General features: G+C 47.7%; 1 protein-coding gene across 1 annotated transcript; it reads left to right on the forward strand.

The window, feature by feature from the left end:
• The first annotated feature begins 367 nt into the window (after positions 1–367).
• LOC141642878 (farnesylcysteine lyase) lies at positions 368–5,647 on the forward strand. The gene is made up of 5 exons (XM_074451853.1): positions 368–977; positions 2,905–3,078; positions 3,681–4,040; positions 4,166–4,341; positions 5,181–5,647. The coding sequence occupies exons 1-5, from the start codon at positions 459–461 to the stop codon at positions 5,464–5,466; spliced, it is 1,515 nt and encodes a 504-aa protein (XP_074307954.1). The 5' UTR covers positions 368–458; the 3' UTR covers positions 5,467–5,647.
• Positions 5,648–18,522: the final 12,875 nt, after the last annotated feature.

An 18,522-nucleotide genomic window follows, 5' to 3' on the forward strand; every position in this document is an offset into this window, starting at 1 on the left:
CATATGCCACTAATTTAGCATGTTGCCGTGTTTTTGTTTTTATGATTTTATTCATGTCATTTCCCATTGATTAATCATTCCTTATTTGATGGCATTAATTTGACATGTTGCCATTTTTATGATTTTTCTTTAACTTCTTCCTTGACTGCCACGTCAGATTGTAATGTAGAATTAGGATGCCAAATCAGTTTTTTGGCAGCTACATTAGAAAAATATATGAATGATATATAAATGATATGATATGATGATAATAACATATTATTAGGAAATATTTACGTTTTATCGTAACATAATAAATAAAACCCGACGACAACAAAATAGAAGTATCTCAAAACCCGAGATTTGAATAATAAACTAGTTTATCTATTATCAGGGATTAGGAATATCGAGAGAGCACGAAAATCAACAAACATTCAAGTATTCAACAAAGTCTACTCTACTACCCCGAGTCCATAGCCATGCCGAAACCACCATCTCTACTCTCTCTCCTTTTCCTTCTCATTTTCATCCTCGCCGCACACTCCGAACCACCACCGTCTCTGTCCACCGTTTGCATCATCGGAACCGGAATCTCCGGCGCATTCCTCTCTCACTTCCTCCGTAAATACTCCCCCTCCCAATCTCCTCCACTAATCAACACTATCCGAATCTTCGACAAAAACGATGTCGTTGGTGGTCGCATGTCCACGGTCACCATTGCCGGTGATACCTTCGAAGCCGGTGCTTCTATTATTCACCCTAGAAACTACCATACCTCCAATTTCACCCATTTCTTAAACCTCAAGAAACGGTTTGGTAATGGCGATGATGATGACGATGATTCGTTAGGGGTTTGGGATGGTCAGAGGTTTGTGTTTAAAACGATGCGTTTGGGTTCTAGGTTTTGGTTTGTTAATAAGCTTATTTCGTTGGTTAATCAAGCTAAGGTTTTTTGGCGCTATGGCGTTTCTTTGTTTAAAATGCAGGCTTTTGTTGAGGTAATTTTGATTTATTTTAATACGATTTTTAAGCGTTTTAAGTTTCCGAAGGTGTGGTTGATTTGTGTGATTATATATAGATAAGATATTTGATTAATGTTTGTTGTGCGGAAGCGTGAATATCCTTCTGTGTTCTGTTGTATCACACAACCCTAGTATGATATTGTCCGCTTTGAGCTAAGCCCTCACGGATTTACTCTTGGGCTCCTTCCCAAAAGGCCTCGTATATTGTTATATTTTGTAGACACTTATAAAGATGATCTTCCATCGTTATTCTACCGATGCGGGATATGGGTTTACATCCTAACAATCCTTCCCTCAAACCAAGGACCATTATCTTGATTCCGGTCTTGACCTCTACGGAGAATTTCCCACACGTACAACCCCAACTTCTAGACACCCGAAACATCACAAGTCTTGATAATCTCCCCTTAGCGGACACACCATGCTACCACGAGCATGTCTTGGACCACATGTCACGGCCTGGTCAAGTGAGTGCTCGTCCATGTGTCCATGTGCCCTTCTTGGGATTTGCTACAGATGCATATCGAACATCCTGTGCATCCATCCAATATACCCTGGACCGGGTCCGCCACTTCAGAAGTACTAGAACACAAACGGTCTCTGGCATCCAAAGGACCCACCAAACCCACCTGATCAACAGTTCTAGTACACAAATGGTCTTTGTCCCCACAAGACCTATGACGCCTTTCATCCATTTAACCCTGAACCGGGCTTACTCAAGGACTCACCCTGAGCTAGGAGTTCCATGCCTTACAGCGTACCTACTGATGCATCCTCGTGTCTAGCCCAAGTCGAACCTTGGGCTCTTATACCACTTGTTGTGCGGAAGCGTGAATATCCTTCTGTGTTGGACTGCTGTATCAACCCATAATAGTACGATATTGTCTGCTTTGGGCGAAGCCCTCACAGATTTACTCTTGGGCTCCTTCCAAAAGGCTTCGTATTATTATATTTTGTAGACACTTATAAAGATGATCTTCCATCTTTATTCTACCCCATGTGGGACATGGGTTTACACCCTAACAATGTTGCTTAAGCTCAGCAAAGCTCGGATTGGAAGATCTCGTTTTTATTATTAATTCTTTTTCATAATTTGTTGTAGTGTTAAATGTTAAATTATGTGCATTAAGTTAAATTGATGAGTTCGTTTGGAAGGGGGAAAAAGTTCAATGAATTGATCTTGATCCGACCCAGGGGCAAGCTTCTTATAATCCTATTGGATGTGATTTAGTTTTCATATTGAAAATATCGGACTTGTCGTGGGACATGATTTTAGAATTCAGGTTAAAATTCGGTAAGTGTTGCGGTTGGATGCTTTACTCAAGTTTTGTAAGTGTGTGTGTGTGTGTGTGTGTGTGTGTGTGTGTGTAGGCGAAGGAATAGTTTTTGGTAAGTATATGTTACGGTTGGATGGGTGAAAACTAACCGTTTTGAGGGTGTGAAGTGTAAACCCTCGCCTTAATCCTTGAAAGCTCACCCCATTTGATAATAGGAGTTAGGACCATCTTACTTGAGACTCCGTGGTATGGACATTGCGAATGTTGTTGATGCATAATAGATCAGTTGCAGTTATTAGACGTGTGAAGCTTTGACTGTCTTAACATAATTTTAGAGTCGGTGACTGTCTAATTGGTACTCTAGAGGGTCACTTAATCATTGTTTGGAGGAATAATCATTTTTTTTTTTTTTTTTGTTTTTTTTTTTTTTTGTTTGTTTGTTATCTATGGTATGCCACAGATGACATATTATCTAATTTGTGTTGAAAAAGTAGTTGAGGCGTGATTGGATGAACAAGTTTCAGTTTTATGAATGTCGTTATCTGCTAGAAGTCGTTGAAATCTTTTCCATGTTTTGATAGTCATTTGATGAAATTTTTTGCATTGTTTGATGATACAATGTGCAGGATACATTAAGTAAGTTCTTGAAGTACTATGAGGGCCATGATACTAGGCCCGTCTTTCACAGAGCGGAGGACATGCTTAAATGGTCTGGTTTATATGACCTCACCACCCGGACTTTAGAAGAGGAATTGGTCGATGCTGGCTTGTCTCCTTTACTTATAAAAGAGCTTGTCACGGTGAGACGCAACAGCTTTTTATTAATAATCTGTTGAATCAATTCTGATCTACTGTGGCTTTTTGACATGTTAAAAAAATCAGTCCAGTGTTTAAGTTAAGTTGCTCATTATTTCCCCTTTTTAATTTAATTTTACCGTTTTTTTTTTCTTCGTCTTGGTATCAGTATGTTTTCTTGTGTTGTTTATGATGTTTTATTGGGTACATGCTTGTTACTACATACTCCATTTTCAGTTTTTCACTGTTACATGAGAGATGCCTCTCAGCTCTCGCCCTCTCCATAGTAGAGTTTACTTCGTCTTACATATAATCCCTTCTAGAACCATTAAAATAATTGATGTTGAAACCATCATCTTTGATGTTCAATATTGACTGGAATTTGAAGAAGAGGGGGAGAGACTTTTTGAGAACGTGGATGAAGATGGACATTTATTGGTGTAGTTAACCCGTGTATACAAGCTGATATATGTAATAATATACATGTTGAGTTAGACCACTGGTGACTGATGTGATAAATTTTGACGAGTTGAACTTGTTAGGTAAAAACTGAATGTTGGCAGATATGCATTGATAAATTTCATTAGCAGTTGCGGGTATTGTTCAGGTTATCACACGAATCAATTACGGTCAAAGTACTAGAATGAGTGGACTGGCTGGAGGTGTTTCCTTAGCTGGTTCTGGTGGTGGTTTATGGGCAGTTGAAGGTGGCAATTGGCAAATGGCTGCAGGACTTATTAACGGTTCAGATGTTGAATTGCATCTGAATGAGGAGATACTTTCTGTCTCTCATGTCGGAACTCATTATGAGCTTAACTCACGCAAGGGAAATAGCTATGAGTGTCAAGTGACGGTTTTTGCTACACCTTTGGATGAATCAGATGTTAAATTTGACCCACCAATATCGGTTCCAGAAAGGAAGATGCAGCACACTCACACCACCTTTATTAAGGGCTTGTTGAATCCTGTGAGTACCTTTCTCCCGTCAACAATTTTGTTCATCAAACTCCTTGTAATTCTATTGGATTTATTTTTCATAGGTTCTTTCTCTTTTCTGAGATCTGATATTTACTTGATATTCCACTTGTAAAGGCATATTTTGGCTTGAGAGAAGTTGTGGACATTCCAGACCTGGTTGGCACACTCGAGGATCCCAATATCCCTTTCTCATGTGTATCTGTCCTAAAGAAACATGAAGATGGCGAGATGACTTACAAGATGTTCTCCCGGAAGCCTCTAGATGATACAATGCTCGATCAAATATTCAGGTATGACATTTTATGCTATTCACGATTATTCATAAAAGTAAGAGGGTTTGCAATGTAACATGTGCACATTGCATAATGATGAATCCTTAATGTTGCTCTATAATTTGAGTTTGAATTTGTGGCGACTTGTGTAGTTTCTGACATGCCCTGTTGTCATACCCCAGAGAATCCCACTTTCCCTTGGATTTCAATCAATTAACTTATAATCTGCAGTATACATTCTATCAGATTAGCTTGCTTATTACAGTTTACTTTGGCACTCCACAACTTTTTCTGTTGTGTCATTAACTCATCATCTTAAGTGAAGGAAATAGTCCCTCCTAAAATACCCCTTATAAAGATTAAAAGAGGTAAAGAAATGATTGAGATGAAAGGAGTACTTGCGTTTTTGGCTTAAAAAAAATATGATAATGTCATACACTCATATACCCGTGTCCATGTGTCAAACACGGGTACATGATGGTAAATGGAGACTTGTAGTAGCATAGGCCTACCATAACGGTCATTTGTTCACCTATTCCATTTTGGATGTCAAGTCATTTGCTTACCTTTCTATACTAAGAATGCTTTCAATATGTAATTTGATCGGCTGCTTGCATTTTGGTCCAATTGTCATCCAATAACAATAGTACAAATGGTCCCCTTTTCACTTCTTTATCTTTGTGCCAAAAGTAACGGTGAACAAATGACCAGGTAAGAGGGAGTATCCCGTTATTGACATCCTGTTGTAGGAAAATTATGTTGTTCAATATCAGAAACTGCTATCTGGTTCCTTTTCTGGTGGCTCAGTTTTTGACATTTCTCAGCTCACAAAATGCTTCTATTGCTATGAAATGCAGCTTAAAAAAGGAGATTATTCGGATAGACTGGGCAGCATACCCTCATTACCATGCACCTGAGGTGTTTGCACCCTTTGTATTGGATGATCAACATTTGTATTATATTAATGCTTTTGAGAGTGCAGCAAGTGCAATGGAAACCGGGGCTGTTTCAGCCGAGAATATAGCACGTCTTATACTATCAAGACTCTCTAATAACTCTGCCTATATTTCAAGTCTGTCGAACACGAAGACCTCTGTTTTTGGCAGTGGTGCTGGCCTCACTGATCTGCACTCTGATTTGTAACTTATTGCCTGATGAAGTAATGGTCCTTTTGGTCTATGACACCGTAAATATTGTTATTGGCGCTCCATTTTGTAGTTGACGATTTTCAGGAGACACCTTATGTAACTAACTTACGTTTGTAGTGTAATTACTGTTATGTAATAAGTTGGGAGTCTATAAAAGAACACAAATTTACTCTTAACTCACTCTGTGTGTGCTGACACCACTCCAGGTAATAGGAGTACCCTCTTTACTTCCCAAAGAAGGCTATATTACTTCTCCGTCCAAGTCAATGGTTTACAATTACTTTATATACGATTGTTAGGGTAAGGAGAGAAAGGTGAGTTTATAATTATTAAACAATCAAAAGCAACATAAAATAAAAAGGAAATGTAATGGTCTTTCCCAAATGGATTGGTTTATTTACTAGAAAAGAAAAGTGTAAATTATTGACTGATACACTTTAAATTGAAAAGTGTAGGTTGAGTAATGTATTATATAAACTTATTTCTAAAGTTTTAGCTAATAGGCTTAAGTTATTTCTTGTTATGCTTGTGTCGGAGAATCAAAGTGCTTTTATTCCAGGGAGATTGATTTCTGATAATATTTTGGTTGCTTTTGAGCTGTTTCACTATATGAAGAATTCTAGGACAAGTGGAGGGCATTTAGCTCTAAAACTTGATATGGCCAAAGCGTATGATCGTGTGGAGTGAGTGTTTTTGCATAAGGTCCTTTTGGCTATGGGTTTTGATAATTGTTGGGTTGATAATGTGATGCGATGTGTTCGTACTGTCACGTATGGAATGTTGGTTAATGGGGTCCCGTCGCGTGAGGTTGTGCCAGAACGTGGGCTTCGTCAAGGAGATCCTATCTCGCCGTATTTGTTTATTCTTTGTGCTGAGGTTCTATCTAGTTTGTTACGGCGTGAGTCTGAGAGAGGGGGCATACATGGGATTCGGGTTGCGCCCCAAGCACCGGTGGTTTCGCATCTGTTCTTTGCAGACGATAGTATTATCTTTGTCAAAGCTAATGTTAGGGAAGCTAAGCGTGTGATGGAGATTCTGAATATGTATGAGTTGGCATCGGGTCAATTAGTAAGTAAGGAGAAGATGACTGTGTCTTTTAGTAAGGGTACTGAGGAGTGCAGACGGCTAGCTGTTGAAGCAGTTCTTGGAGTGCGTGTTGTTGCTGAGCATGACAAGTATTTGGGTTTGCCTACGGTGATTGGGCATTCGAAGCAGGTTCTCACTAGGGTGGTGCGTGATAAGCTGAATAACAAGTTACAAGGGTGGCGAGGTATGCTATTTAGCCGAGCAGATAGGGAAACTCTGATAAAGGCAGTTGCCCAATCTATTCCTACTTATGCAATGAGTGTCTTTAGACTACCGGCCAATTTTTGTGATGAGTTACGCTCTATGGTATCGAGATTTTGGTGGGGTTCGGATAATGGAAGGAGGAAAATGTCGTGGGTTGCTTGGAGTACTTTGTGTCGGTCTAAGGCGAGGGGAGGGCTCGGATTTCGGGATTTTGAGAATTTTAATAAGGCTTTATTAGCTAAACAAGCTTGGAGATTAATATGTGAGGATGGAAGTTTAATGGGTCGGGTTTTGAAAGGTAAGTATTTTCCTGATTGTTCTTTTATGGATGCTGAAATTGGAGTTAATCCGAGTTATACGTGGAGGAGTATTTTTGGAACAAAGGAGGTTATGGGGCTTGGGGTTCGGCGTCGTGTGGGGTCGGGGGTTGATGTCAGGGTGTGGACGGACCCATGGGTTCCGGGGACGCGATCACGGTGTGTTATTTCTCCACGGGCTGATGCAAATATTGATATGAGGGTCGCAGAATTGCTGGTAGATGGGGAGAACCGGTGGGATGAAGCAAAGATTAATGATTTTGTTCCGGGTGTAATTCCAGAGCAGTTATTTGTTACCACCCGTGCTTGTAGAATGACGTCTTTGGTTGGCTTCTCCTTTCGGTCTCCTGAAACAGTGAACAAACTGAGGGCTCGGCTTTGGACCGAGCGAACTCACTCCGACGCTCAAGTCAGTAACTTAGGGAGGTAAGTTGTTGTTACTTGGCGAGGTATGTATTGTAGAGAGATAAGGAAGATATTACCAGATGAATAGTGATTCTTAGGTTAAATTGTGGATCCTCTCCTCAATGAGGGTTGAGGAGTATTTATAGACTTTCACCTTTTGTCACGTAGTGGCCAAGTGGCCAAGTGGCTAGCAGGTGGAAAGACTGATGTACCCTCGGCTGATGGACCCATGGCAGGCCGGCGGGCCCTGATGACTCGCCGCCGAGGGGTCTTGGATATAAGTTCGCGGATATGTGCCCCGGTTGGCTAGTTGTCCTAGCCGAGGCACAAGAGACAGACCGACAGGTTGCGTCGGTTAGGCTGTCTAAGTCGTTGACTTTGGATATCTTTGACCTTGCTCAATATGTTGACTGGTCGAGGGGTGCGAATATGCCCCATCAATTTGCCCCCAGCGTAGTCTATGCCGTGGTATGGGCTCCGATGTATGTTGAGCGTATATTCTGCGTAAGACAAAATAATTACCGCCCGGCTTCTTCTTCCCCGGCATGGCTCTGCTTAGGCCGTACCATATCCCCCTCCACATGGATGTGTAATGGACATCCGATGTGGAAAAGAAAGTGGTGTTGGCCGAGACCGAGGTTGTGAGCGCCGTGTGCTTTTGATTGCCCCGGCCGGTCGACAAGCTTGGTTGATCATGTGGCCGGCGGAGAACAGATACTTAGGAGTTTGTTGAGGAAGATGAATGGGCAGAGAGATTTGAAGGGGCGTGTTGAAGACGCTTGGTCACTGTTGCATTGATTGACGTTCAACTGTTGCAACGATTGACATTCCGTGGTTGCATGTCTGACACGTGTCTGTTCGCTGATTGGCTGATGTTTCATGGGCTGTGCCTTGATTGGTCCTTCTTCACGGGCCTTCTCCTATAAATAGGGCAGTTAGTCCTTGAAATTGGGCACCAATTTCATTTTCTCTAAAATTTTCTTCTCTCTAAACTTTCAAGGGCTTCTTTCTCTTCTATTCTTCAGAGTCGTTACTTCGGCTAGCACTTTTCTTCAAGGTAAACAACCAAATTTCTCTCTTTTTAACTTGTAAGTTTCGTTGTAAACATGTCTTCTGCTGGTGCCGGACCTAGTAAATCTGCGCCGGGGGGTTCCCCGTCGCATCTTGATGAGGAGGAGATACTAGACGCCATCCCGATAAGGTCTGGGGGTCCTAGGTCTCCGTCTCCCGAAGTCGATCCAAAAGCTTTGGAGGGTTGGGGGGATGATGATGTTGATGATGACTTTGATGATGACGGTGAGGAAAGGATTCCTTCTGGTGAAGAGAGGCCGCATATCCTGGATCACGGCGAGGCCTGCACGACTGGTCCTGACCGTGCCTGGACCAATAAATTCGCCAGTTGTTCCGGCGGAACTCTTTTCGAGGGTCATTTCTTCTTCGGTGAGGGGTACAATATCGTTATCCCTGGGGAGGGTCAGGCGGTCTGTTGCCCTCCTCCGGGTCATATCGGCGTATATATCAGGCACCTGGAGTATGGCCTCCGGTTTCCTTTGAATAAATACGTCACGGCCATCATCAAAGCTATGAACGTCGCCGTGGCTCAACTGCATCCGTTGGCCATTAGGACGATAGTTGGCTTCGTGTGGCTCTGTCTTTTTAAGGGGGAGGTACCTACAGTTAACTTATTCCGCCGGCTTCATCATCTTCGGGCATCGACCCCGTGCAGCGGGGTGGTACAGCGTGCAGATGGAGCCGGGTGTCCTCTCCGTTGATAAGCTTTCTTCCTGCAAGGACTGGAAGGGGCGGTGGGTGTATGTCGAAGTGCCGGATGACTATCCGCTGCCCCGGTCCTTCCAGCACCAAGTCAACTTGCGGTGCGAGAGTAAGAGGGAGCGTGAAAAATGGGTCTCCCAGAGTAAGCTCAAGATGGATGCCAGTAGGGTTCCTCTTGGTGCGATGAGGAGCGGCGATGCGGTGTGTTTGATCTTTGAGAAGGGATGGGTGCCCCCGACTCAGATTATTCTTCAGGATGAGCTGCTTTGCCGCGTCGGCCTCATACCGGCCCTCAACCAGGGTGAGTAGGGTCGGTGTGAGGCCCATCTTTGCCTGTTACGCTCCTGTTTTTAGAGCTTTGTTTTACTTCTTTTATGTAACCCTTGTCTGGTTTTTTTGCAGACCGGTTTGGCCAGGATCTGTCTGAGGGGACCTTGAAGAGGTTAGGGCTTGATAAGGACGGGAACGTCGTTGAGCGGCACCCTCAGGCTGACGCGCGTGATCGTAGACTGGCTCCCAACGAACTTATGGACAAGCAGCTGAAGGCACTGGATCCGGCGGCGGCTCAAGCACGGGTTCTCGGGGGCGTGCCGAAGAGAAAACCAAAGGCAGCGTCCAGGTCGGCGACGGCGTCAATCCCAACTCCCTCTTCAACCCCAACGGTCCAGAAGGAGCATGTGGAGGTCATCGATGTCTCCGAGGAGGTGGTGACCGTTGCGAAGGGCCCTCCTCCGCCAAAGAAGAGAAAAGATCCACTGCCGGCTTCTACCGTTGCTGGGGAGAAGAATGCTTCACCCGGTCCTCCATCTAAGAGGGTCCAGACTGGTACGGACCTAACCTGCGGTTCAGACTTAGCTGGTTCATTATGCATTCCCGATGACAGACTCTCTGATGTGTCAATGAATGTTGACATGGATGCGCTGTGTGAATTTTTTGTAGATCCGCCGTCGGCAGCCGTCGCTCTTACTGAACGACAATTAGAGAAGCAGCCTGAGAAGGTGGGTGATCGAAATGTCACCGTTGACTCCTTACTCCAGAAGGTTTCCCCCGCCGAGCTTGTGGCAGAGGGTACAAGAATATACAAGAGGTTGGCGAAGTGGACTCAACTAGCCGGCTCCCACATTATGGAGCAAGAGAAAGTCATGGCCCAAGCTGGGCCATTGATCGAACGGCTTAATCTTGATCTTTCCGCTGCAAAGGGGGAAGCTGGGAAGGCTAAGCTGGATCTCCTTCTTTGCGTGCGAAAGCGAGAGGAAGGCGAGAAGCGGCTATCGGCCGAGAGGGCCAAAGTTGAGGCTGCTGATGCCACCTCTGCCAAGTTGCTGGAGGAGCGGGACAGGTATAAAGGCGGCTACGACGCCGTTGTTGCCAAGAGGGAAGAATGGAGGGAGATGTATTTGGCTCAGTCGGAGGCACTCATGGACACTAGGGCTGTCCTTGCCCAGAGGGAGAAAGATATTGAGGTGCTTCAAACTAAGATCCTCCCTGACATGTGCGCTCAATTCCGGGATCGGCCGAGGAAGCGACCAGGAGGCAATCAAGAAGCTCATTCTGAAGGCTCCTTCCCGTGGGAAAAATTTGAACAACCTTCGGATGAGATGGCCGATGCCGCGAAAAGGCGGCTGCGAGAAAAGGCGGAGGCGGCGAAGGCGGCTCGGATAGCCGAGGCCAAGGCGGCCTCGATGCGAGGTGAAGGAGGCCGAAGAGGAGGTCGAAAGGTCAAGGCACGTGGAAATGACAAGCTTTCCTCCGGGCGGCCACCGGTTGACGCTGCTGCTGATGGTGGGCGGATCAGCGTAGGGAGACGGGCGGTCGTCACCGGACTCACCGGCGTCTCGGATAGCTTTAGTGTTCGGGGCCAACTACGAGCCTTTCCTCCCTGCCATCTTTTGGCGCTTCAAATGTCATGTCTGTAACCTTTTGCTTTTCTTTTCCTTGTTTTTGTAAAACTTTGGTAGGTTGCGTTTTGGCTTATCCCTATGGGGACGACCGTCGTCTGTATCCTTCTCATTTGTAAACTGTTATCACTTTTAGTAAGAGTTTGCTTGTTTTGCCTCTGGTTTGGCCGAGGTCTTTTCTTGTCTTCTTGCGTTATTAATTGAGCGCTTCTTCATTTTTACCTTCGGCTTAGCCGAGGCAGCCAGAATGCGTATCTCAACTGCGTTTAACATCTTTTTCTTGAACATGTTAGCGTGTTGGTCGCTTCCTCTTTCACTCTCGGTCTGGCCGAGGCGTCGGATTTGCGCTTCCCAACCGCCGTTGTGAACATGTTAGCGTATCGACCGTTGTGTCCTCTGCCAGGCCTTCGGTGGGCCGAGGCGACTAGAGGTTACGGCGCGACAGCGTATATTGGCGTATCGACCGTTGTGTCCCCTGCCAGGCCCTCGGTTGACCGAGGCGACTAGGGGTTACGGCGCGACAGCGTTCTTTAGCGTGTCGACCGTTGTGTCCCCTGCCAGGCCTTCGGCGGACCGAGGCGACTAGGGGTTACGGCGCGACAGCGTACGTTAGCGTATCGATCGTTGTGTCCCCTGCCAGGCCTTCGGTTGGCCGAGGCGACTAGGGGTTACGACGCGACAGCGTATGTTAGCGTATCGATCGTTGTGTCCCCTGCCAGGCCTTTGGTTGGCCGAGGCGGCTAGGGGTTACGACGCGACAGCGTATGCACCTCTCGGGACGACTTCCGTGGTGTCTACTTCTTGATGGTGACTATGGGGGAAAATGAACACTGGCGGAAAACTTGGATGGTTCTTCATTAGATTTAAACACGCGTCGGGGTGCCCACAGTTGTCTTTGGGCACCCTCCATGTCTGTCAGCCGGTATGTACCCGACCTCATTTCTTCAACCACTTTGTAGGGACCTTCCCAGTTAGCCGTCAGTTTGCCATGAATGTTCCCTTTGTTGGTGGTGGCTGACTTTCTTAGGACTAGGTCTCCTACTTTTAAGTCCCTTTTGTGGACTCTTCGGTTGTAGGCTCTTTTCATTCGGTTACGGTATCTTTGCCAAGTTGAGGCGTCTTTGTATCTCGGCTTTCTTCGACCAGGTCTAGGGAGGTTCTTAAACCTTCCTCATTTTCAACCGGGTTAAAGGTGGCCGTTACGTAGGTTGGCACCGTTGCTTCATTAGCGGGGATCGCCGGACCCATAGACTAGGTGGAATGGACTGTACCCCGTTGCTTCTTTCTCCGTGGTTCGCAGGGACCACAGGACCCCGGGTAGTTCATCGGCCCATATTCCCCTTAGGTCTTCAACGTTCTTCTTCAAACCGTTGAGGATTGTTTTATTGGCTGCCTCCGCCTGTCCGTTGCTCTGTGGGTGACAGACGGAGGAGTATGCAAATTTGATACCAAGTTCCTCCAGCCAGCTCATTATTGTGTCACTCCAAAACTCTCGGCCGTGGTCGAATACCATGACCTGGGGTAACCCAAAACGAGTTATGACATTTTCCCAGATTACCTTTCTTACGGCCGTCGTCGTCTTCGCAGTCTTGCTACGCTTCAACCCATTTGGTGAAGTAGTCAACGGCGACAATCAAGAACTTTCTTCCGCCGGATGCCGTTGGAAATGGCCCTAAGAGATCCATCCCCCACTGTGCAAAAGGAAGGGGACTAAGTACCGGCTGCAGGTCTCGGGATGGCGCATGTATCATCGGAGCATGCATTTGACATTGTTGCACTTTTTGGTTTTGGCTCTGAATCCGCAAGCATGGTGGGCCGAGTAGCCCGGCTCGGAGAGCTTTGTGGGCTAGTGTTCTTGCCCCCATGTGATGGCCGCAGATGCCTTCGTGAATTTCTCACGATATTAGCTCCGCGTCGGTTGGACCGACACACTTCAAGAGTGGCCTTGTCACGGACCTCCCGTATAATTCTCCTTCAAACACCAAGTATCTTGCTTTGCGATCCTCTTTATCTTCTCGAGAGACTGCGGTCCTCCGTAACTCATTCATCGGTTTGTACTTCATTATCGGAGTCATCCACGTCGTCTCGGCCTCTATGTCGCCCACCATGCCGACGGTCTCGGTAATGCTTTTGGCATTCCCGATGTCCACCAAAGACGGTTCGACCGATATTCTTGATGGTTGAACTGGCAAGCTTTGAGAGAGCGTCGGCTCGGTTGTTCTCAGACCTGGGAATGCATTGTATCCGGAAGGATTTCAACTTCGAAGTGTCGGCTTTTACCCTTTCCAGGTATCTTACCATCCCGTCGTCCCGAGTCTCGTACTCTCCTCTGATTTGATTAGCCACTAAGAGTGAATCTGTTTTCAAAATGATGTGCTCTGCCCCGGCAGCCCTAGCTAGCTCGACTCCGGTTATCACCGCCTCGTATTCGGACTCGTTGTTTGAGGCCGAGAAGGTAAATTTCAAGGCGTACTCAAACTCGTCCCCGTTTGGGCTGATGATAAGTATGCCGGCTCCTGAGCTGTTCGTCGTGGAGGACCCGTCGGTGTATACCTCCCATACTCCGGGGTTTTGCTCTTCTTGGTATGTGCACTCGGCCAGGAAATCTGCCAGTGCCTGTCCCTTTATCGAGGGCCTCGGCTTGTACTGAATGCCGAAGCCGGATAACTCTACTGCCCATTTGATGATCCTGCCGGATTGCTCAAATTTTTCCAATGCTTTCTCCAATGGTTGGTCGGTTAAGACCGTCACGGGATGTGCGTCGAAGTAGGGTTTCAGTTTCCTTGCCGCGACGACGACAAAGAAAGGCGCTTTTTCAATCGGCGGGTAATTTCTCTCGGCGGGCAACAACGTATGGTGACAAAGTAGATTGGTGCTGCTTGTTTGTCCTCTTCTCGACGATTACGACCGACCGTGGCCGAGGTAATCGCTATGTACAAATATAGCGTCTCCCCCAACATCGGTGCAGGACGGGGTTGGGAGAGTCGAAGATGAGCTTTCGGTTGCTTGAAAGCGTGCTCGTTCCTCCCCCAGTGAAGTCCTTATTCCCCTTCAACACTTTGAAGAATGGGGTGCTCTTGTCGGCTGACCGAGAGATGAAACGGGCTAGAGCCGCCATCCTCCCGGTCAGCATCATAACCTCTTTTCGATTCCTCGGCTCCGGCAGATCCAGGATTGCTTGGACTTTGTCTGGATTGGCATCAATTCCCCTGGCGCTGACAAGTACGCCGAGGAACTTACCTGCCCGGACACCGAAGTTGCATTTCATTGAGTTGAGCTTCATCTTGTATTTTCTTAGTGAACAAAATGTCTCGTGTAAATCGGCCAAGTGCTCGCTGTCGGACTTGCTTTTTACAATAGCATCGTCGACGTAAGCCTCAATGTTTCGCCCTTTTTGATTTTGGAACACTTTGTCCACTAGTCTTGTGTAAGTTGCGCCGGCGTTCTTTAAACCAAACGGCATCATTTTATACATGTATGTGCCGTTAGCAGTGATGAATGCGCATTTGGGCATGTCTTCCTCGGCCATGAATACCGATGATACCCGAGAAGGCGTCCGGCGGGCTCGGATAGTGTAGCTGCCGTCGCGTCGATTAGACTATCTATCCGAGGCAAGGGATAGCAATCTTTGGGGCACGCTTTATTAAGATTGGTAAAATCTACACACATCCTCCACGCCCCCGACGACTTCTTCACCATTACAACATTAGCTAACCATTCAGGATAAGTACAGGGCATGATAAAGCCCGCCGCCGAAATTTATCTACCTCGGCTTTGATGGCCTCATCCTTCTCGGCTGAGGAGTTCCTCATCCTTTGCTTGACAGGGCGAGCGGTGGGGAGTACGTTCAGCTTGTGAACAATTACCTCCCGGCTCACGCCTGGCATCTCGGCCGCTGAGTAGGCGAAGACGTCTTTGTTCTTCCTCGGCCAGGTCTAGGAGATCGGCCACGAATTTTGGCTCCAGGTTGACACCGATAGTCACGGTGCGCCCTGGGTCAATTTCCACCTCTTCGGTCTCGGCCCCCTCGACCATGCCGACAGTTGAATCCATGAAGTCGCCCTCCCGTTGAAGGATGGGCTCTTCCCCTTTCTCGACTTCTTTGCCACTTTGAGGGATTGCATGTTGCATCCTCCGCGATATCCGGACGTTGACCACCTCGTCCTTCTCGTCCTTGGAGACGAGCTTATGCGCTTCCCCCCGGTCCGAGACATACATCAGTGTCAGGGCCCGGACGGACATCACGGCGTCGGTCTCGCTCAGAGTGACTCGGCCTATGAGAACGTTGTAGGAGGACGAGCCGTCAATGACCACGAACTCAGCTAGGACATTCCTAGCCGCGTTCCCCTCGCCTAACATCACTGGTAGTCTGATTGACCCCAGGGGTACCAGGCCGGCCCCAGAGAAACTGTACAGCGGATTGGTGCAGGGGCTCAAGTCCTCAATCTTCAGGCCGAGCCCCAGAAAGCACTCCCTGAACATAATGTTCGTGTAGGCGCCTGTGTCAATCAGGCACCTCTTGACCAGGTGGTTGGATATGTCCAAGTGGACTACAAGTGGGTCGCTGTGAGGGGCGATGACTCCCTCGTAGTCCTTCTTCCCAATAGTTATATCGGGGATGTTGGAAGCGGTGGCCGCTGTTTTGGGCACAAAGTTGATGGCCTGATACAGCTCGTTCAGGTGCCTTTTGTGCCCATGAGCGGACCCCCCGTTCTCGTTGCCCCCGATGACAACATTGATTACTCCTATCCGTTCGAAGACGGATTTTTTATTCGAGCCGCCGGCATCAGTCTTTTGGCCTTTGGCGACATATTTGCCGAGGCTCCCCTTCCGGATCAGCTCTTCGATGGCATTCTTCAGATGCCGGCAGTCGTCAGTTAAGTGGCCGGTGTGGCCATGGTACTCACAGTACTGGCTCGTGTCACCGTCACTCCTCGGCCTGGGAGGCCTTTCCCACTTCTGACCCTCGTTCTTGCTCAGGGCGAAGACCTCGGCGGCAGATACGACCAAGGGGGTGTGGCCATTGAAACGTTTCTGGTAGTTCGGTCCTGAACTCCCCCCGGCGCCCGCCGAGTCCTGTTTCCTGGCGGATCTGTCAGACCATGACCTATTGTTGTCACGGCGTCTTTCATCCGGGTTGTCCTCCCGGCGGCTCTTACTCTCTGAGTGCTCGGCCTCGCTGGGGCCTACCCAGGTTTTGTGGTAGTCCTCCACCTTTATGGCTTGATCGGCCTTCTTCCTGGCGGAGTCTAAGTTCAGGCCGCCGCACTTGATGAGCTCGTTTTTTAGGTCTCCTCTCGAGAGGCCTTTCATCAGCGCGAAGGCCGCTAGTTCGTTGTTCAGCTCACGAATCTGCTGAACCTTGGCGTCGAACCTCTTCACGTAACTCCGGAGAGACTCGCCTCCCTCCTGTCTGATAGTCAGGAGGTCCGATGTCTCAACGGCCCTCCTTTTATTGCAAGAATACTGGGCTAAAAATATGTCCTTTAGGTCGGCGTAGCAGTATACCGATCCATCGGGTAGCCCCTTGTACCAACTTTGTGCCATCCCCTGCAGTGTTGTTGGGAAGACTCGGCACCAGACCTCGTCGGGTTGCTCCCATACCGACATGTGAGACTCGTAAGCCTCAACGTGGTCGGTTGGGTCGCCTTCTCCTTTGTATGCTATGGGTGGCAACTTTAGCTTAGTCGGCACCGGGGTCTCTAAGACGTAGGTGCTGAGGGGCTGTCTGACCACGTGTCGAACGACACGCGGCGATCGGCTCCTCGCACCCATAGTCCGGCTCCTCTCCCCGTGGCGGGAAGGGCTTCTTCTCCGACTCTGGTGAGTCGGGCTTCTTCCCCGACTCTGGTGAGTCGGGCTTCTTCCCCGACTCTGGTGAGTCGGGCTTCTTCTCCGACTCAGGTAAGTCGGACTTCTTTCACTCCTCTGGGGAATGCCTCGTCGGTGCTGCGGCGACGCCGTCCTCCCGTGAGTGCGGGAAGGACTTAGGTCTGCCACTAGCGCTCTGGGCTCCCCCGGCGTCTTGACAGGACCAGCTTCTTCCAGTGCTCCGTTCAAGTCTCTTGGAGTCACATTATGGGCCCTGGTCTCCTGGACGGGTTCCGCCGCTCTTGTCGGTGTGACAGTGTGAGCCGGCGTACTACTAATTAGGTCCAGGAGTAGCTTCAGTTTTGCTGCCTCGACCACATGTCCCATGATGGTGACCTGGTCGGCGGACAGCGGCGTATCTGGTATTATTGGCATCCCGTACTCCGGCTGAATTACTAGGCCGGTGGAGGGCTGCGCAACACCAGAATTGTGGACGGTATCCTCATGGTAGAATTCGGTTTCGTCCGTCACGAATACCTCTTGTTGTTTTGACATCTTCTTAGCTTTTTGGGTGGGTTTTTTTTTTTGTTTGGGAATGAATGTGACTAGCTTCTAGTATCTTTTCCCACAGACGGCGCCAATTGTTCCGGATGTAATTCCAGAGCAGTTATTTGTTACCACCCGTGCTTGTAGAATGACGTCTTTGGTTGGCTTCTCCTTTCGGTCTCCTGAAACAGTGAACAAACTGAGGGCTCGGCTTTGGACCGAGCGAACTCACTCCGACGCTCAAGTCAGTAACTTAGGGAGGTAAGTTGTTGTTACTTGGCGAGGTATGTATTGTAGAGAGATAAGGAAGATATTACCAGATGAATAGTGATTCTTAGGTTAAATTGTGGATCCTCTCCTCAATGAGGGTTGAGGAGTATTTATAGACTTTCACCTTTTGTCACGTAGTGGCCAAGTGGCTAGCAGGTGGAAAGACTGATGTACCCTCGGCTGATGGACCCATGGCAGGCCGGTGGGCCCTGATGACTCGCCGCCGAGAGGTCTTGGATATAAGTTCGCGGATATGTGCCCCGGCTGGCTAGTTGTCCTAGCCGAGGCACAAGAGACAGGCCGACAGGTTGCGTCGGTTAGGCTGTCTAAGTCGTTGACTTTGGATATCTTTGACCTTGCTCAATATGTTGACTTGGTCAGAGGGTGCAGAATATGCCCCATCAGATTTGTTTATGCCTTTTGAAGTAGAGAGAATTAGGAGTATTCGACTCGGTGAGATGGGAGCTGTGGATAGTTGGGTATGGGATCATACACGTGATGGGGAGTATTCTGTGAAGACGGGTTACAGGTTACTAGTTGAAGATGGAGCGTCCGAGGTCGAGCAGTCCGATTTTGCAAATGAAGGTTGGTTATGGAAGACGATTTGGAAGGTACCCGTTCTCCCGCGAATTAAGGTTTTTATGTGGCAATTGTGCCATGAAGCGATTCCAACGAAGGTTAATATTGCTCGTCGTTTGGGTAGTGATGATGTCGCGTGTCCTCGCTGTCATAGTGAGCGAG

This window comes from Silene latifolia, chromosome 2 (genome assembly GCF_048544455.1).
Source record: "Silene latifolia isolate original U9 population chromosome 2, ASM4854445v1, whole genome shotgun sequence".
Lineage (NCBI taxonomy): Eukaryota > Viridiplantae > Streptophyta > Magnoliopsida > Caryophyllales > Caryophyllaceae > Silene > Silene latifolia.

What these genes read in the sequence shown, in the direction of transcription:
- LOC141642878 (XM_074451853.1), top strand. Translation starts at nt 459, where the DNA reads ATGCCGAAACCACCATCTCTACTCTCTCTCCTTTTCCTTCTCATTTTC. An exon ending in AAATGCAGGCTTTTGTTGAG is followed by an intron (nt 978 to 2,904) that starts GTAATTTTGATT and finishes TACAATGTGCAG; the next exon opens with GATACATTAAGTAAGTTCTT. An exon ending in TTAAGGGCTTGTTGAATCCT is followed by an intron (nt 4,041 to 4,165) that starts GTGAGTACCTTT and finishes CCACTTGTAAAG; the next exon opens with GCATATTTTGGCTTGAGAGA.